Source organism: Gambusia affinis, linkage group LG18 (genome assembly GCF_019740435.1).
Source record: "Gambusia affinis linkage group LG18, SWU_Gaff_1.0, whole genome shotgun sequence".
Taxonomy (NCBI): Eukaryota; Metazoa; Chordata; class Actinopteri; order Cyprinodontiformes; family Poeciliidae; genus Gambusia; species Gambusia affinis.
In genome coordinates this window covers 24,335,738-24,354,999 of record NC_057885.1, presented here as the reverse complement: position 1 = coordinate 24,354,999, position 19,262 = coordinate 24,335,738, and the positions used below count along the sequence as shown (strand labels likewise).

Below are 19,262 nucleotides of genomic sequence, written 5' to 3'. Positions count from 1 at the left end.
TTACCAAACAACAAACTGTGAGTCACAAACTGTTCCTTGGAGCTCCAGCTGTTAATCACCAGGTGGAATTATTATTATTGCCTTCATTAATTTATTTTTATTCATCTCATAAATCTGTAACAAACGAGCAGAAAACTGCAGAACAGCTGGAACACTGAGTTCCTTTGAATCCAAACTAAAAACTCAGCAGTTTAGATCTGATTTTGAAACATAATCATGAAACATTAATCAATAATCTGATGTGCAAAATGTAAAACTGTTGACTGTGTTTTTTTTTGTCTTTATATTTTGATGTTTTTATGATGTAAAGATCTGTGAAATGCCTTGTTGCTGAAAGGTGCTATTCAAATAAAATTTGATTTGATTGATTGATTGATTGTTGCCATGTCATAAAACCTTCCAGGGTGTGTTTCTTAGGAATGTAAAATTAAACCACAGAAGAAGACATGCAGCCTCCAGCTGTTTGTGTTGCCATTCAGGCTGAGCTCTGAAAGCAGCTGCTTCCTGTTGGACGTCGTTTCCAACCAGAGTTTATCTGCTGCGTCTGTTTGGTGTCAGGCTGTTTGTTAACATCACAAAGAGTTGGAAGTTGCCAGATGTTGCCATTAATCCACCTCAACTTTTGGTTTAACATTAAAAATGTTAACATTTCTGGGAGAAACAAAGATCATCATTGAGGTTCTGCTGCTGATTCATCTGCCTTGTTGTCAGTAACTTTACAGCCTGTGTTTGTGGAGGGGACATATGTGGCCCCTGCAGGTGTCCCTGTGGCCCCCTGCCCCAGGTTCCTTCCCCACCTGCAGGGAAGACAAACCCAGCCACAGATTCTGCCTCAAAATTATACATTCATGACTGAAATAAAACGAGACGTTCAAACTTCAACAATAAACTCAGCAGAAAGTAAAAACTGATTTATGATTCATGTGATGTTCTGATTTCCAGCTCTCTGATTGGTCGCCTCCAACATGCTCCGCCTCCTGCTCCTCTTCCTCTCTGCTGCCATTTGGCTGCCAGGTGAGTTCCTGCAGTTAGAAGCAGTTTCTGCTGAGTCAGTGATGCTGGAGGAACGGAGCTCCTGCTGCCATCTTTGTCTCCAAACAGACCAACTGATGCTGGTTTATCATCTACAGATTGTCGTGTTGCTGCCAGACTCTGGTTCTCATCTCATGTGTCTCCATGTTTCAGGAGCTGCTGGACAGATTACAGTATTAAGTAATAACACAGAGCTGAACATCAGTTCATGCCCCATCACGTACTTTGGACAGAAATACGAACAAGTTTATGTGAGTAAAACGACTGGATGAAACTCTACTGGTTATTGCTCAGTCAGCACGTTTGATAGAGCTGATGAAGACTTATGATGATGATGAAGATGATGATGATGATGATGATGATGATGATGGTGGTGGTGATGATGATGATGGTGATGATGGTGATGATGATGATGATGATGATGATGATGGTGATGATGATGATGATGATGATGATGATGATGATGATGGTGATGATGATGATGGTGATGGTGATGATGATGATGATGATGATGATGATGATGATGATGGTGATGGTGATGGTGATGATGATGATGATGATGATGATGATGATGGTGATGATGATGATGGTGATGATGATGATGATGGTGGTGGTGATGATGATGATAATGGTGATGATGGTGATGATGGTGATGATGATGATGGTGATGGTGATGATGATGATGATGATGGTGATGGTGATGATGATGATGATGATGATGATGATGATGGTGATGATGATGATGGTGATGATGATGATGATGATGGTGATGATGATGGTGATGATGATGATTATGGTGATGATGGTGATGATGATGATGATAATGGTGATGATGGTGATGATGATGATGATGATGATGATGATGAAGGTGATGATGATGATAATGGTGATGATGGTGATGATGATGATGATAATGGTGATGATGGTGATGATGATGATGATGATAATGGTGATGAAGGTGATGATGATGATGATGATAATGATGATGAAGGTGATGATGATGATAATGGTGATGATGGTGATGATGATGATGATAATGGTGATGATGGTGATGATGATGATGATGATGATGATGATGATGATGGTGATGGTGATGGTGATGATGATGATGATGATGATGATGGTGATGGTGATGATGATGATGATGATGATGATGAAGGTCTCTCTGCTGTTTTTCTCTTCTTTTCTTTTCTTTGGTTTTAATCTTTGTTTCCTCTGCAGATTCTGATCTCTGAGTCTGCATGCTTTTATTTTGAAGCAAACACAGGAAGTAGGAGTCCAGAGGATTCCTGTTCATTTAATCAGAAACTGATCTGTAGAGTTTTATTCCTCAGGACTTCCAGACTCTTTTCTTCAATGAATTTCTTCCTGATGAATCTTTGTGGGTCGATTTTTCTTTGACTTTTTGTGTTTCTGTTTTTTCAGGTGAACTTCACCAGTAAGAACTTTGTTCTCTGTTTCAACGGCTTTTATGACCCTCAGAGCAGAGGAGACTGTTTGGTGGCGCCTCAAACAGGGAATGCATTGTTTGAAATTTATAGCTTGGATTACAGTTCTGAACAGGACATCCGCAAGAATCTGCCATCCATTAACAACAATGGGACGTGCTACAATAGGTTTAGAATCTCTGCAGTAAGTTCTGTTCAGAGATTTAAATCTGTTTTCTGGTTTTAGAAATAACTTAAACACAAAACATCGATGGAAGAAAATGAATGAACTGATAGAACTGTATGAGTTTGTGAATCTGCAGCTGTTTACATTTAGTTCTTATATTTTATTCATTGTTTATATCATCTATAATGTAATTAAGTTTCATGCAAAGACATTTTGTGTAAATCCTTTGACTGGGTCAAACCTGCTGACTGTTTTATTGTATGTTTTTAGTACTATATTATTCTAGTAAACTTCGGATCACAAGCTGTTTTTGGGGATTCAACTCAATCACAGGTGAGTCTTTACATATTTTACAAAATACAAGAAAATCTTTGAGTTAATAATTAAACATTGTCAGATCTAAACGTCTCCCTGAAAATATTCCTGATTATTTTCAGTTTTTATCAAGACATTTTTAAAGAAATCAGTTTTATTCTGTGTTGAATCTCTGTGGTTCTGACTCTGTTGTTCTGCAGTTCCCTGATTTTCTGGTGAACGGAAACAAAGTTTTCACTCTGAATGTTACAAACTTCTACGTATTCGCAGATCTGAGTGGCTGCAGGTCATCAGGTCAGTGAACCTCTGGATCCAAACCTGAACTTTGAGATTCTGTGAAACAGTTTTTCCTCAGATAAACTGAATTTTTGAGAGTTTTCTGTCTCTTCCTTCGTTTCTCAGGCGTTCTGTTCAGACCTGGAGACGTTGTCAGCTCTGATCCACAAACCTGCAGGACTCTCACCTGTTCTCAGAGAGCAGTCCTCCAGGAAACCACCTGTGGGCCCACGGAGCGTTGTCAAGGCAACGGCGTGTAAATATGGTCATTTTTACTTATTTACACGCTCAAAGTCCTGCTACTAACAGCAGCACTTTGAGCTGCATGAAGGTGTTTTATAAATAAAATTGATTGATTGATTTTGTATTTGAAAAGTGAGAGGGAGAAAAATGTGTTTTAATATTTGACTCATGAAGTTACATTACAGTGGAGCTGTCATCTGTTTCACAGCAAGCATCAAGTTTAAAGGAGCAGCAGGAAGTGATAATTGAGCTTTTATTGTGAAGGAGCAGAAGGAAGTATTAAATGAGCTTTTATTGTGAAGGAGTAGCAGAAAGTGTTAAATGTGCTTTTATTGTGAAGGAGCAGAAGGATGTGTTAAATGAGCTTTTATTGTGAAGGAGCAGCAGGAAGAGTTGAATGAGCTTTTATTGTGAAGGAGCAGAAGGATGTGTTAAATTAGCTTTTATTGTGAAGGAGCAGAAGGAAGTGTTAAATGAGCTTTTATTGTGAAGGAGCAGCAGTAAGTGTTAAATGAGCTTTTATTGTGAAGGAGCAGCAGGAAGTGTTAAATGAGCTTTTATTGTGAAGGAGCAGAAGGAAGTGTTAAATGAGCTTTTATTGTGAAGGAGCAGCAGGAAGTGTTAAATGAGCTTTTATTGTGAAGGAGCAGAAGGAAGTGTTAAATGAGCTTTTATTGTGAAGGAGCAGAAGGAATTGTTAAATGAGCTTTTATTGTGAAGGAGCAGCAGGAATTGTTAAATGAGCTTTTATTGTGAAGGAGCAGCAGGAAGTGAGGCTGAAATGAGTCTTTCTGCCCAGCAGTTGGTCTAAAGTTCTCCACATCAGTCAGACCTCAGTAACATACTGACTACTGATCCAGAGAGCTGGAGGAGTAGAGCGCCCCCCGGTGGCTGTGGCCCTCAGCAGCAGGTCTTGATGTTTGTTTCTGCCTCCACCAGCTGCTCCTCCATCTCCTCGTTGGGCTCCGTCTGCACGGTGACGGGTCCGGCTGTGGTGGACTTCCAGGGCCAGCAGAACTCTGTGAAGGACCGGTGTTGGTACTCTCTGCTGAGGTTCCCATCGGGCCCAGACTTCCAGGTTCTGGCCCGCTTCCAGGAGCGGCGCCGTAAAGACGTGAGCTTCCTGGACGGCGTGACGCTGCGACTGAACGGGTCGGCCGTTCACATCCAGCTGGAACAAGGAGGCAGAGTTCTGGTGAGCCGCTGCAGAAACTTCATGGCTTCCAGCAGGGCCGTAATCTGGATCCTGGGGTCCTGGGGTCCTGGGGGAAACAGTTGCATGAAACACATGCAACTGTTTCTGCTGCTAAAGAGCAAACTGATACTTATAAGAGACGGACATGAATTAAAACAAAATCATTTTAAATGTTCACAGCTGGAAAAACACCAGCAATGAATTTGAAGATTAAATTTCCTAATTTAAAAGTTTGGAATAAAAAAATCTTCGATTTTATAGTTTTTGTGGTTTTTTATCTCCTAAACCCAAAATAACTGAAACAGTTTTGGACTTTTTTTTTTCTATCAGCTTTGATAATAAAGATAATTTATAAAAAATATTTTCTGAGTTTTAGCTGAAAACAAAAGTCAGATTCAGTTTGATTTAACTTTTTCACTTGGTTCAAAATTCATTTCAGCCATTCAGTGTGTGTGTGTGTGTGTGTGTGTGTGTGTGTGTGTGTGTGTGTGTGTGTGTGTGTGTTTGTGTGTGTGTGTGTGTTAAAGCTGTCCTCATGCTACAGAACCATTCCAGAGCTGTTCAGTCACAGGTCCGCTGTATTCTGAAGTTTGTAGGTGAAGCAGCGTCTCTCTGCTGCTTCACCAGCAGGGGGCGCCTCCTTCTGAAGCCCCTCCAGACTCGCCTGCAGCTCCTTTCCCCAGACAGACCTCCAGGTTTCTGACAGTCCGCTGTGTCTCTGTGGTCGCAGCTGAACGGCTCGCCGCTGGCCCTCAACGGCTCGGTTCAGACGGGTCTCGGTGTGAAGCTCTCCAAGGACCAAACTGGAGTCACTGTCCAGGCGTCCCTGTCCAACTTCTCTGCTTCTGTCTTCTTTGACGGCTCCACGGCTCAGATCCACCTGGAAGGTACAGAGCATCAGATGAGTTTGGTTCCTGAGTGTAACATAGTTAATGTTGTAGTAGAGAATTCCACTTGTCATTACTCCCAAGTTTAGGTTCATGTGTAATGGGCGAAACAGCACCCCCTTCTGGTGGTTGGTAGCGTTAAATGTAGTGGACACAGACAGCTCGTTGCCAGTTTATGAGAAATGGGCGCGAGGTAGGTTCACTGACTTAACGCTCTAGTGAAATGTTATGTTAGCTTGATGCTAACAAAATGCTATTCTTTGTAAGGTGCTGTACCCGCGGTGATTATCCTGATCCCTGATCAGTTTCTATTCTGTTCCACACAGGTACATATTGTTTTATTTCTTTTAATATTAATGTATTAAATACGGCCGTTGGCCAGTTTATGAGAAATGGGCGCGAGGTGCTGTACCCGCGGTGATTATCCTGATCCCTGATCAGTTTCTATTCTGTTCCACACAGAGGGATAAACAGCATTCCATCTCATCCTGTCTCCTGGCTCATTATTAACACAACGCAGACCCGATCGAAGTACGCGATTACAATTATTGAGGTTACATTGGTGCCTGTGACCCGTCTTCAACTACGCCAGCGCGGGCGGATGCGTCTACTTCCTGGCGCCTCAGCGGATCGTGAGCGGCGCATCGGTTATCAGACACGGTGCTCTGTTTGGACTCTTCACTGCTTCGGTAGTCAGTCTTGAAAGTGTGGAGTTATTGTTTTTTTTTGTTATTATTTTCACTGTTTTGTTTTGTTGCGCAGAGCTAATGTATAGCTGGGCTGTGATTATTAAGGAGGGGCACTTTGAGACAAAATTAGTTTGAGTGTTTTTACAGCCTTTTCACTCGGGTTTTATTTGTTGAAGGTGCACTTTTGCCGCTGTGTTTAATTTGTAAGTGCTCAAAAAAAAAAAAAAAAAAAAAGTTTTGTGCTGAGTTATGGCAAACAACAACTCTTTTGGTAGGGGGAGGGGATTTAGCATGTTTACTCCTATGCCTACAGTTGCTAGAGGTAGGGGTTTGTTTTTGAATACCCCAGGAGCATCCACACCAAAATCAAATTTTGTTTATTTGGGTGAAAGAGTTAACGACACTGTTGATGCTCCACAGTATGATGTTGATGGCAGACTTTTGAATGACATAGCTTCAATTGGAGTTTCTATCGGTGAAAGTATTGCATCTTGCATTGAGACCCGTTTGAGTAATACAATGGGTCCAGGGGTGGTTGGAGCTACAGCTAACGAGTCTGCCATGTTAAATGTCATTGTTCGCCCTGATGTGAAAGAACCTGTGAGTTTTAAAGGGGATCATGATTCATGTTCAGTCCAAGAGTGGGAGGTTATGATGTTGTCTTATATGAGAAAGAAAAGCATCCCTGTGGCTGAACAGGCTGATGAGGTCATGTCTAAGCTGGTGGGGAGGGCACATGAAGTAGTTAAAGTTGGCATACGCAGTAAGCCAGTTTTAAATCTGACTACAGGACCTGAACCCATTTTTGAGATACTGAAGCAGCACTTCAGCGACACTATGTCCTCTAGCTTGCCCTTAGCGGACTTTTATGCTACTGTGCCCCACCCCAACGAACATCCCTTTGACTATTGGCTGAGACTCAACAGAGCTTTGGATGTGACAGAGGACTCTTTAAAGAGACAAAATAAGGCTTTTGACTCTCTGGCCTGTGATCTAGCTGCCATGTTTATCCAGAACTGCCCTGATCCTGAACTCTCGCTCATATTCAAATGTAGGCAGCTGAAGGACTGGACAGTGGCTGACATTCATGAGAAGCTTGTTGAGCACTGCAGAAATCGCAAGCGATTAACCAAGCACACAATGCCAAGTGTCCTGTCTTCCCAGCACCAGGAAGTCACCTCCTCGGTGCAAAGTGCAACACTCAATACTGAAGTACTACCTCCAGCTCCAGTTGTTGCACCACCTGTTGGGAAGACAGCTGAGAACTCGCCGGACCGCCTGGACCGGGTCATTGCTCTGCTCGAACGTGTTCTGGAAGAGCAGCCACAACAGCACAAGTTTCAGAGTAGGTTCAAGGTACACAGCCAGAGGGACCAGCCGACAAAAGTAAAGCCTGCCGTACCTTGTGCTGTGTGCAGCGATGGTGGACACACTACTCAGTACCACTGCAGATCCAACCATCTGTGCTTTAGCTGTTTTGCACCTGACCATATCCGAACAGAGTGTCCAGGGAATGGGGTGAGGAAGCCTGGGAGCAATAAGCAGGTGGTGCAGTCTCAGGAAAACTGACTGGCCTGCACGTGGTGGGGGAAAGTGTTGGGCCTAAAAGTGATCCCCCTGTTCCAAATGTTGAAGATGACATGGAGTCCATATGTCAAAGTGCATATGAAGTGAGAGATATGGGATATACACCAATATTCCAAAACATTCAGAGACTCAAACAGCATGACAACTTGTTTTATGAAGATGTGACACTGGGAGGAGTGGTTACGGTCAGAGCCTTGCTAGATAGTGGGTCGATGGCGTGCACACTGAGCTCTAAAGTAATACCTCAGCTGTTACATAGGGATGTTTTAAGGAGCCCCACCCTTGAGCCAACAACCACTGTGTTGATTGGGTGCGGGGGGTCCAGGACCTTACCTTCTGGTATGTGTGATCTGGAGATGAGTCTTTATGACTGCAAAGTGATTGTCCCGACACTGATTGTTGAGAACCAGAATGAAGAACTGATTGTAGGCAGTAACCTGTTGAGATACGTCATTAACAGGTTTAAGTTGAGGCAAGATCTCCCAGACCAGGGCCCCACAGCACTCTGTGGCAGAAGTGCAGCAGAGCAGAAAATGCTAGGCTTGTTGGCAAGGGTGGAAGCTGCTGATGAAGACGTCCATAATGCAGTTGGAACTGTCAAAATCAAGCGAGCAGTTACTCTTGAACCAATGACAGAGCATCTGATTTGGGGCAAGTTGCCTCAGGTGAATGATCTGTTGGCTGGATGTACTGTTGTGGTGGAGCCAACAACAGCGAGATCTAAACCGAGAACAGTTTTAGTGGGGAGGTCGGTGTCAATTCTAAGAGCAGATGGGTGGCTCCCATTAAAGGTCATTAATCCATCAGACAAGCCGGTTACCTTGAGACGTAATGCTAAGTTGGCTGATGTGTGTACTTGTTGTTCAGTGGAGATGTTTGCTGATTCCCACCTTGGCGTTCATCAACACATACAAGTGCCGCTGGACGACAGTACGAGACACAGCCTCGTCTCAGAGGACTCCACCTTGCCAGATAGTCCTCACCTTGTGACACCGTGCACAGTTGACACCCCTCAGGCAATGCTAAGAGAACTGGGACTTTCGGATGTAGACATTGAGTCATGTGACATTGCCCCGGAATATAAAGCTAAACTGGCTGAGCTCATTGTTCAATACCAGTCGATCTTCTCAAGGGACAAACTGGATTGTGGTAAAGCCACTGGTTTTCTACATCGCATCAGAGTCATGGATGAGAAACCATTCAGATTGCCATGTCGGCGCATACCACCAACCCAGTATGAAAAATTGAGAGAGGCACTGGATGAGATGGAGGAGCGTGAAATCATACGAAAGTCTAGCAGTGAGTTTGCATCTCCACTGGTAATCGTGTGGAAGAAGTCGGGTGACTTACGGATCTGTAATGATTTTCGATGGATCAATGCACGCACTGTCAAGGATGCCCATCCACTCCCTCATCCAGCTGATGCTCTAGCAGCCTTGGGGGGCAATGCCTTTTTCTCAACTATGGATTTGACTTCCGGCTATTACAATGTGGAAGTGCATGAGGCTGACCGAAAATACACTGCCTTTACATCGCCGTTTGGATTGTACGAGTATAATCGGATGCCTCAGGGACTATGTAATAGTCCGGCGACATTTATGAGAATGATGCTAAATATCTTCGGTGACCAGAACTTCATGAGCTTGTTGTGCTATCTGGATGATGTCCTGGTGTTTGCTCCAACAGAAGACCTAGCGCTTGAGCGTCTGCACATGGTCTTCCAGAGACTCCAGAACCATAACCTCAAGCTCGCTCCAAAGAAATGCCACTTTCTGAGGAGGTCAGTGAAGTTTCTCGGTCATATCATCAGTATAGATGGGATCCAGTCTGACCCTGATAAAGTGACTGCTATAGCCGACATTACTGAGTCAGACCTTATGGAGGTTGGCACAAATATTCCCTCACAGAGGAAGGTCCGCTCCTTCCTTGGCATGGTAGTCTACTACCAGCAGTTTATTGAGGGGTGTTCTGCTATGGCCAAACCATTGTTTCGGCTGATCTCATGCGCTAAAGGTCCGCGTGGAGGTGGGATTTAACGCCGCCAAATCCGCAAACAGCTCCGTGCTGAGGATTGGACGGCAGATTGTCAGCAGGCTTTCCTTCAACTGAAGCAGGCTTTGCTAGACCGTGTGGTGCTCGCCCACCCAAACTTCAGTGAGCCTTTTCTCCTGTCTGTGGATGCTTCCACCGATGGACTTGGTGCAGTCCTGTCACAAGTGCCTGCTGGTGGTGCAACAGCCAGACCGATTGCTTTTGCAAGCAAATCGCTAAGCTATGCCCAATCTAAATATCCAGCGCACCGATTGGAATTCTTCGCCTTAAAATGGGCGGTGTGTGACAAGTTCCATCACTGGTTGAGAGGTCACCAATTCACCGTGTGGACGGACAATAATCCACTAACTTACATCCTGTCCAAGGCTCGGCTTGATGCGTGTGAGCAGAGGTGGATCGCTAGGTTGGCGCCATTCCAGTTCGACATCAAGTACATCCCTGGATCAAAGAATGTGGTGGCTGACGCCCTTAGCAGAGAGCGCTTCGTACAGTCTAGTACGTCCCACCGATTGACAAGAGTGCCTTATGACAAGCTGCTGGCAGAGGCTGCAGGGGTTGGTGCTAATGGGATCCAGGAGGTGTTTCGCTGGTCGGCCAACCCACCTGAAGTATTTGAGTGTGACCTACAACTATCTCAGGGTGTGGCTGTTGTTAAGACAGGAGCAGTATCATCACTGGAGGTTGCTGCTGTACTCCAGGGATGCAGTGAAAGTGGCCCTGCGGTGTGTCCACATGCTCTTCTCCTGCCACAGTTCTCACAGACTGTTCTAACAACACCAAAGGTCAACTCTGAGGTGCTCTCACTTGAAGTGTTGCAGGAGAGGCAGAGAAATGACCCAGTTCTAAGTAGGGTGATCTTCTTTGTGGAGAGAAAGTGGAGACCTTCCAGGAGGGAACGTGTCAAGGAGTCATCAGAAGTTCTCAAGCTTTTGAAAGGCTGGGAAAAGCTTACATTGAGAGATGGAGTTCTGTACCGGGTAGCTAAAAACCCTGTCACAAAGAAAAAGTCCTACCTTTATATTGTCCCCCACTCACTGCGCCAGAAGGTCTTACAAGGTGTTCACGATGAGGCTGGTCACCAGGGTCAGCAACGGACCCTGTACCTGACAAGACAGAGGTTTTATTGGATTGGCCTAGTGCATGATGTTACTGAGTATGTACAACACTGCAGACGGTGTGTTGTCAGCAAGTCACCAGAGCCGGAAGCCAGAGCTCCTTTGAAAAACATAAGGACCTCTGAACCTCTGGAACTTGTCAGTATTGATTTCTGGACTGCTGAGGATTGTTCAAACAATTCACTGAATGTGGCTACTGACCACTTCACAAAGATGGCGCACGCTTTCTTGTGCCCCAATCAGTCAGCTAAAGCTGTCGCACACCAGCTGTGGAACAACTATTTCTGCATCTATGGGTTTCCCAAGCGACTACATTCCGACCAGGGGGCCAGTTTTGAGAGTTCGCTCATTGCAGAGTTGCTGAATGTGGCGGGCGTGCAAAAGTCCCACACTACGCCTTATCACCCTATGGGTAATGGCTCGTGTGAGAGAATGAACCGGACTTTAGGCAACATGATTCGAGCACTGCCACCAAGAGCTAAACATCGTTGGCCTGAGGCCCTGAAATCTCTGACATTCGCCTACAATTGTACAGTGCATGAGACGACAGGATATGCACCGTTTCTGCTCATGTTCGGGAGGGTGCCACGTCTTCCAGTGGATGTCATCTTTGGTTCAGTGCTCAGTGATCCGGAGGTGGTGGACTATGATCGCTACGTTGAGTCCCTGCGAAAGGACATGAGAGAAGCTATGGCTATAGCCCAGTCAACTGCAACTAAGCAGCTCCAGCGTCACACCGAGCTATACAACCGTAGAGTACGTGGTGTACCAGTGGAAGTGAACGACAGAGTGCTGCTGGCCAACAAAGGAGAACGTGGAAAAAGGAAGCTTGCTGACCACTGGGACAGCACAGTGTATGTGGTGGTTGGAAAGGATGATGAGAATCACACCTTCAGGATCCAGAACCCCACTACAGGTCAAGTAAAAGTGGTCCACCGCAATCTGATAATGTCGATAAACTTTCTGCCGTTGCCTCAGGATGACCAGGAGGAGGTTGTTCTGTCTCCAACATCAAGTTCCCTTGACCTCAGTGTTGAGAAGTCAGCAATCAGTGATGTTATTTCTGACTCAGCAGAGTTTAGAACAAGAGTGTGGGTATCTGACCTACCTTTGGGAGCAGGCAGTGAGACAGACGCAGAAGATGCTGAGCAGGTGGACGGCACCGTGCTGGAGGGAGCCACAGAACCTACTAATGCCCTATCAGAGGGCAGGGTGTTGCCTCTAGCCCACCCAGTCCCTGATCAATTGCAACCCCCTGATGGAGCTGCTTTGATGGACAGCAGTTCAGCAGACTCTGGTTGCTCAGCAGTCCTAATGGCTTGCCCAGAGGCCTTTACGGCTCCTGTTACTGTCACTTTCAATGATGTACCTGCTACTAGTACTGCTACAGTGACAGTAGTTGATGGTGCGACTGCCCCTAGATCTAGAGCTGGGCGACTGTTAAGACCAGTGACTAGACTTATTGAAATGATGCACCATAGAACGGCATTGGTTTGATCAGTTCTTAATTATAAAACTACAGTTTTATTTGTTTCTATTTTGACCGTGAGGTTTTGTAACAATTTTGATATTTCATGTTTGTTTTGCTATTTGAGAGGTGAGTTTGCAGTTACATGTTAACAAAATATGTAAATGGGCATATTTTTTTTCCCCCCGATGTATGTAGGTGGGGTCTGGCCAACCTTTTCTCATACTGATCCTCATGGGATAGTCTAAGTGACTGGGTATTTGTAACTGTGAATTTAATGTGATTGTACCTCACAAGCGACTTTGGAAACGGTAGCTGTGCATTGGTTTCCTGTGCATTTGAATAGTGGTCTTACTCCATTTTGTGCATTTGTACCTGTGATGTTACTATACTTTTTTTCTTTTCTTCTTCTTTCTTTATCTTGCTTTTTCAATTGTTGTTTTGTTTTGCTTGTTGTAATGGGGCAAGTGGAATTCGGCAGGAGGGAGTGTAACATAGTTAATGTTGTAGTAGAGAATTCCACTTGTCATTACTCCCAAGTTTAGGTTCATGTGTAATGGGCGAAACAGCACCCCCTTCTGGTGGTTGGTAGCGTTAAATGTAGTGGACACAGACAGCTCGTTGCCAGTTTATGAGAAATGGGCGCGAGGTAGGTTCACTGACTTAACGCTCTAGTGAAATGTTATGTTAGCTTGATGCTAACAAAATGCTATTCTTTGTAAGGTGCTGTACCCGCGGTGATTATCCTGATCCCTGATCAGTTTCTATTCTGTTCCACACAGGTACATATTGTTTTATTTCTTTTAATATTAATGTATTAAATACGGCCGTTGGCCAGTTTATGAGAAATGGGCGCGAGGTGCTGTACCCGCGGTGATTATCCTGATCCCTGATCAGTTTCTATTCTGTTCCACACAGAGGGATAAACAGCATTCCATCTCATCCTGTCTCCTGGCTCATTATTAACACAACGCAGACCCGATCGAAGTACGCGATTACAATTATTGAGGTTACATGAGGAACGCTGCTGTCCTGCAGTCTGACGCTGATTGTCTCTCGCTGCGTCCTGAACCCGTCCAGGTTCTGATGGACTGGCTCTGCAGGGTCTGTGTGGAAACGCCAGCAGGTCTCTGAGTGAAGAGCGGCTCTCTGAGGACGGCTCCACCAGGTCAGACCGACTGCTGCTGGACGGACGGACTGCAGGTAAACTCAGGAATCGGTCCTGACCTTGTTGTGTGTCGCCCCCTAGCTGTGAGGCGCAGTACAGCGACGCTAATGACTCTACCATCAACTGCACCAAGATGGCTGAACGGTGAGCACATTGATCCAGAAACTTTCCTCTGAGTTTCTCTCTGATGAAACTTCTTGTTTCATCGTGTTTGATGCCTCGTGACGTCAGCTCTGATGGGAGATGAATCCGTTTATTGATCATTGATTGTCTCCATGTGGAGCAGCTGTAGCCTCCTGAAGGAGGCGCCCTTCTCCTCCTGCGCCGTGAACCCGGAGCCCTACGTGGCCGCCTGCACAGACACTTTGTGCCGCTATCCGGATCTGGACGGCCTCAGCTGTCGGTTCCTGGAGGCCTACGCCAGAGCCTGCAGCCTGCAGAGCAGCGCCGCAGCGGAGGACTGGAGGTCCAAGGCTCAGTGCTGTAAGACCTGCTGCCCTCCATCTGCTCCATCCATCTGCTGCTGCTTTTCACAGTAATGCATCTGCTCTGCAGCGCCCCCTGGGGCCGTCTGTCAGGACAGGACCTGCAGCGATCACGAGTTCTGTGGAGAGAAGACAGCTGGAGGAGAAACTCGCTGCTTCTGTCGGGCCGTTTTTGCCTCCAAGTACAGAGAGACGAACTCTTTGGGTAGGACAGCTGTGACCTGAGAACAGGCCTGAATGTTTGGAGAAACCCTCTGACTGCCTCTCCTCACCAACGCTGTAACCTCCAGGTGATCCTCCGGTCTGCAGGCAGAGCTCTGCTTCTCTCTCTCTGGTCGGGTGTCTCCTGGAGGACAAAGGCATCGACTACTCTGTCTTACAGCTCAAAGAACCGACCTGCAGAGGTCAGATGGACCAGCAGACCCACATGGTGACCTTCAGCTTCAACAGCACCAACCTCTGTGGGACTGAGGTCACGGTGGGTTGGCGCTCTGCTTCTGGATCTGGATGTGGAAGAAACTTTCACAGGTCAGGTTTTGGTACGGAGTCAATGTTTCTGTTTGCAGACCAACAACAGCCAAACCATCTACAAGAACGTCATCATGACACAGAACCTCTCCTCTGGAGGAATCACTCGCCAAGACCAGGTCAACATTGGGTTTTCCTGCGTTGAGACTCAGCCGGACATACAGACGGTGGCTTTCAGGGTCAAAGACAGGTGGGTGTTGATCCCATCAGGTAAACTTGTGGCTTTAGTTTCAGAATCAGATGAAAAAGATTCAGTAAAACATTCCAGAATAGTTTGGTCAGTTTTCTGTCCTCCAAACGAGAAGCAGGAATAGATTGATCCAACAGAGTCCAATCCTTTCGCTCTATGATTCAGGTCAATGTGATTTTACAGATTTTACAGCTTAAACACTCTATGAAATATTAGATGCAGCTACGCTGTCCTATCATAGATATATGATAGGACACGGCTAGCACGGCTCCACATAACAGGAAAAACCTGCTGGACGCAGAGAGGAAAGTAAAATCTTTGAGCCGTCAGAAGTAGAAGCAGCTGTGTGTGCGCGCGCGTGTGTGTGTGTGTGTGTGTGTGTGTGTGTGTGTGTGTGTGTCCTCTGCAGCTCTGTGGTTCAGTTCGTCTCATCCGGACCTTGGAAATACTCTCTGACCATGAAGTCCTACACCGACGCCGACCGAACTCAAGCTGTGACCTCAAACACCGAAGTTCACCTGAACCAGAAGATCTGGGTGGAGCTGGACGCCGACGGCCTGGATGAAAACCTCGTTGCCATGGTGACGGACTCCTGCTGGGCGACAGACCAGGAATGGCCCGGCGCTAGCCGTAAATATTACCTGATCAAGAACGGGTGAGACGGCTCCCCATGTTCAGCCTTCATGACCTTTCTGACCTCTTTGACCTCTCTGACCTTTCTGACCTCTCTGACCTTTCTGACCTCTCTGATCCGACCACCAACGTTTGATTTGATGCTTGTGAGCAGTTGTCCAATCCCTGAGGACCAGACGGTGAGCGTGGAGGGAAACGGAGGGGGAACCTCCAACTCCTTCTCCTTCAACATGTTCCAGTTCTCTGGCAGTTCTGCTCAGCTCTACCTGCACTGCAAACTGCAGCTCTGCATCAAACAGGAGAACACCTGCGTCAAGGTGCAGCTTCTCTGAATCTCACTCACCTCAGGATGCTTGATGCTAACACACTATGAGAGACAAAGCTCAGCTCCCAGCTTTGACAGTCGTTGAAATGCAGACTTCCTTCTCTTCTAGACGTGTGATGGAGGTCGGAGACGTAGATTTGTCAGGTCCAGAGATGAAGCAGCTGCCTTCATCAGCATGGCCTGGACTGCCTAGGTAAGACTGTCAGTTATTCTGACATGTTATGATTCAGATTTATAATTGTTCATTCCCATCCATCCTCTAGTGTTGATCTCAGATGGGGTCAGTGGGTCAGTAGCTCCAACTCTCCACTAGGGGTTGTAACTTGTGCTCTGGTTTACGGTAACACGGCTGGATTTTTAGACACGGCTGCAGGAAGATGAAAATTCAAACCTAAAACTCTGATAGTCGTCACTTCAATGGAAACAGAAACAGAAATGGACAAAGTTCCTGATGGATGGGAAGAGAGACCAACTGGAACTTTTGACAGGGTTTGTTTTTGGGACAAAATGTTGCTGTTGAGCTTTTTAAAGGAAGATTTCCTGAGTTTTGCACACAAAGTTTGAGTTATTAGAAACATGAGGGGAAATACTTTTCAACATCTTGTAAAGCTGATGTCACAGCAGTTTGTGAAGTTTGGGTTCAAACTTTGCTCCTGTTGTCTTTTCAGGTGAAGGAGCTCAGAGTCCATGAAGATCCCAGTCTGTGGACCGGTTCTGATCCAGACCCTGGGGGTGATGAGGAAATCTCTGACCCAAAGCGGTTCTACTGCTGAGAGTTTCTTTGTTTTAATCAAATGTGGTGAAGGGAAGAGAGGGAAACACTAAAACAATCAGAGTTTAATGTTGGTCTTCAATGAAAGAAGCTTTTTGATTCTCACCTTGTCTGAGCTCAACACACTGTAGAGGTGAAACATCCCATAATGCACAGCAGCAAACAGAGAGCAGAACGAGGCTGCAGTGGTTCACAGTGAGCTGTAATGTTTCAGTCAGCTCTACAATCAGGAGGAGGAACTTGGTTTCATTCTAGTCTAAATGATCAGTAAAGGTTCAGCAGCGATTGGTGGCTGTTACTGAACCGCTTTTCTTCTTCTGCAGCTGGAATTTACAGAAACTCCAGTTTGTAGGTCGGTGTCACTTTTTAACATCTATAAAATTATTAATTCACAAAGTTACAGCAGAGTTTTAACTCTTACAAATGTAAAGCTGGAGCACTTCCCCCTCTAGTGGCTACAATTTGTATTACATTCGAGCTTTAACTGGTCATTTTGATTTAATTCTTCTGAGTTTAGACAGAATAAAAACCATTTGAGGTCAAAAATAAATGATTATTTTTTACATTCTGCTTTCGTCCTTTTGTAGTTTTTCTTCAGTCTTTGAATGGATTGTTGTTGTTTTCTGTTTGGTTTCATGTTGGACATCTGATGTGCAGCAGAGACGTAAAGATCAGCACTTTTGATTTCTAATCACTAAAATATTAAAGTGTGCAATAATGATTATTAATCAAACATTTTTATTTTCATAATAATCCTGTAAACGTCTTTGGATGAAGGTGATTAAAGTTGTAATTCATGTTTTAATCAGCAAATAAACATTAAAATTTGTTAAAAGTTTTTAAGGATTTATTGCTTTTTTTTCACCACTACACAAAAAATACTTTAAACAGGATCAAGAAAAATTAAAACACATTTATAATTTTAATGAGTTTAGATAAAAACAAAAGCATTTTTCAAATCACATTTTGAGCTGCAGAGGAAAAACGTTCCAGTCAGCAAAGACGGGAAAATAAGTTGGATTTCAGAACCTACTGAGAAAGTTTGTGATGTTTTTATACATTCCTTACTTTTCCTTTCTTTTTGTTTGTTTTGTTGTAAATGTGCCAACGTGTTGAGATGCTGAGTTTTGTGGAATCACTCACAGTTTGAATATCCACAATATGTGTCTCCTGAAACATGGATGATGGATTATTTTATGGAAATAAGATAGGATTTTAAAAAATGAGCAGACAAAATAATATGGATGTCTGAAAATATAAATGCATCACAGAAAATTAGATTTTTTTGCTCAGCAACAACAAAACTGATTTTACTCCTTACAGGTAAATGCTTGGACAAGAGATTATCTTCTGAAACTAAAACATGATGTTCAGTTTATGAATTCCTATCTTTAGATTATGGGTGAAATATCAGAATCAAGACAATCATTTTTATATACAGATCAAAATGATTTTGACTATGAAAATCTGTAGAATCAGAATTTTAATGTTGGGTTTTGATGCAGCTCAATAAAAGATTTAAACAGTGATTGTGTCTTAAAGTTCCAGTAAGAACCAGGAAGCAGATAAACTTTATGGTTCTGGATCCACTGGTCTTTATCTGGAGTGATTGAGCATCTTGTAAAGCAAGACGACCCTGGTGGAGCGTAGAATCAGCATTCAGCTTCTAGACACCACAAATCTGGAACAAACTTCAGGAAATCTGAGTTCCTTTAAATCTGGAGTAAAACCCGCCTGCTTACAGAAACATTATTAATAAAACATCAACAATGTTTGGCTAAATGTAACGCTCCAGTTGTCGGCTGTTTGTTTGTTTTTCTGATGGAAATCATTTTATCTGCCTTCTTGCTGAAATGTGCTGCACAAATAAACTTGATTTTTTATTTTTTTTGTCTAGCTCCATTCATACTTAACATAATTCAAGCTGCTTTACAGAAAAATAAAGAAACAAAGATAGTAAGTTGTGCAGATGATGGTTGAGAACATTTTAGCAGAGAAAATAAAAACTTTGGACCTCTAAGGCCAGAACTATTCATACTTTCATATTTTTCCAGACAGCTTGTTTTCTCGATCAGCTTCCAAAGATGCATTTTCTTTAAAATATTTTAGATAAATTCTATGAAATAATCAGTAAATTATAACCCTTTAACAACCATTAATAATAATTAAAAACGTTTTTTTGTGAATAACTTCACAGAAAATCCATAAGCAGATGAATCCTTGAATACTAAACTGCAAACAGGGTGGACTGATGAAATGATTTGACTGAAGGAACTGTTGATACGTTTACAGGAAAACGGCAGCATCATGTTATTGCTGCACTAAAGAAAGTAGATCATCATGAAAGAGCGTTTTGTGGAAATGAAGGAGTCTTCAGATGGACAAACTGTGGCTCAGGAACAGAGAGTTCAAGGTTTTGGAGTGAAAACCTGATCTCAGCCTCAGGATGTTTGTGGAGCTGAAATGATGCTCTGACAGGAAGTTAAATCACAGAAACCTGAATTTAAAGAAAACTGTTTGCTATTTATGGCAGAAACCTGAAACAAAAAAAGTTTAGTCCAGTTTATTGACAGGCAGAGATAAAAACAAAAACACAGTTCAGTTTGTTTTTATGCATTGTAAATAAATATGTAGTTATGAAGCAGATTTTATAAATTCATCACACTAAAAATATTAAATGGTAATTAA

At 44.1% G+C, this 19,262-nt stretch overlaps 2 protein-coding genes across 4 annotated transcripts; both read left to right on the top strand.

The window, feature by feature from the left end:
- Positions 1 to 983: 983 nt before the first annotated feature.
- LOC122820810 lies at positions 984 to 17,412 on the top strand (the record flags this gene model as incomplete). The annotated part of the gene is made up of 18 exons (XM_044098429.1): positions 984 to 1,014; positions 1,186 to 1,283; positions 2,458 to 2,664; positions 2,917 to 2,979; positions 3,162 to 3,255; positions 3,364 to 3,493; positions 4,420 to 4,675; positions 5,406 to 5,562; positions 13,554 to 13,641; positions 13,723 to 13,785; positions 13,928 to 14,124; positions 14,197 to 14,331; positions 14,417 to 14,604; positions 14,693 to 14,844; positions 15,254 to 15,499; positions 15,632 to 15,794; positions 15,912 to 15,995; positions 16,471 to 17,412. Coding segments are annotated over 17 exons (2,352 nt in total), but the record flags the coding sequence as incomplete, so codon positions are not given.
- LOC122820818 lies at positions 11,216 to 13,476 on the top strand. 3 transcript variants are annotated; one of them, XM_044098441.1, is made up of 3 exons: positions 11,216 to 13,122; positions 13,197 to 13,255; positions 13,392 to 13,424. In XM_044098441.1, exon 1 carries the CDS (start codon positions 11,219 to 11,221, stop codon positions 12,500 to 12,502), a length of 1,284 nt encoding a protein of 427 aa, XP_043954376.1. In that variant the 5' UTR covers positions 11,216 to 11,218; the 3' UTR covers positions 12,503 to 13,122; positions 13,197 to 13,255; positions 13,392 to 13,424. The 3 variants fall into 3 exon arrangements, with proteins under 3 accessions (XP_043954376.1, XP_043954375.1, XP_043954374.1); XM_044098440.1 differs by lacking the exon at positions 13,197 to 13,255 and having other exon boundaries at positions 11,216 to 13,196; positions 13,333 to 13,476; XM_044098439.1 differs by having other exon boundaries at positions 11,216 to 13,255.
- Positions 17,413 to 19,262: the final 1,850 nt, after the last annotated feature.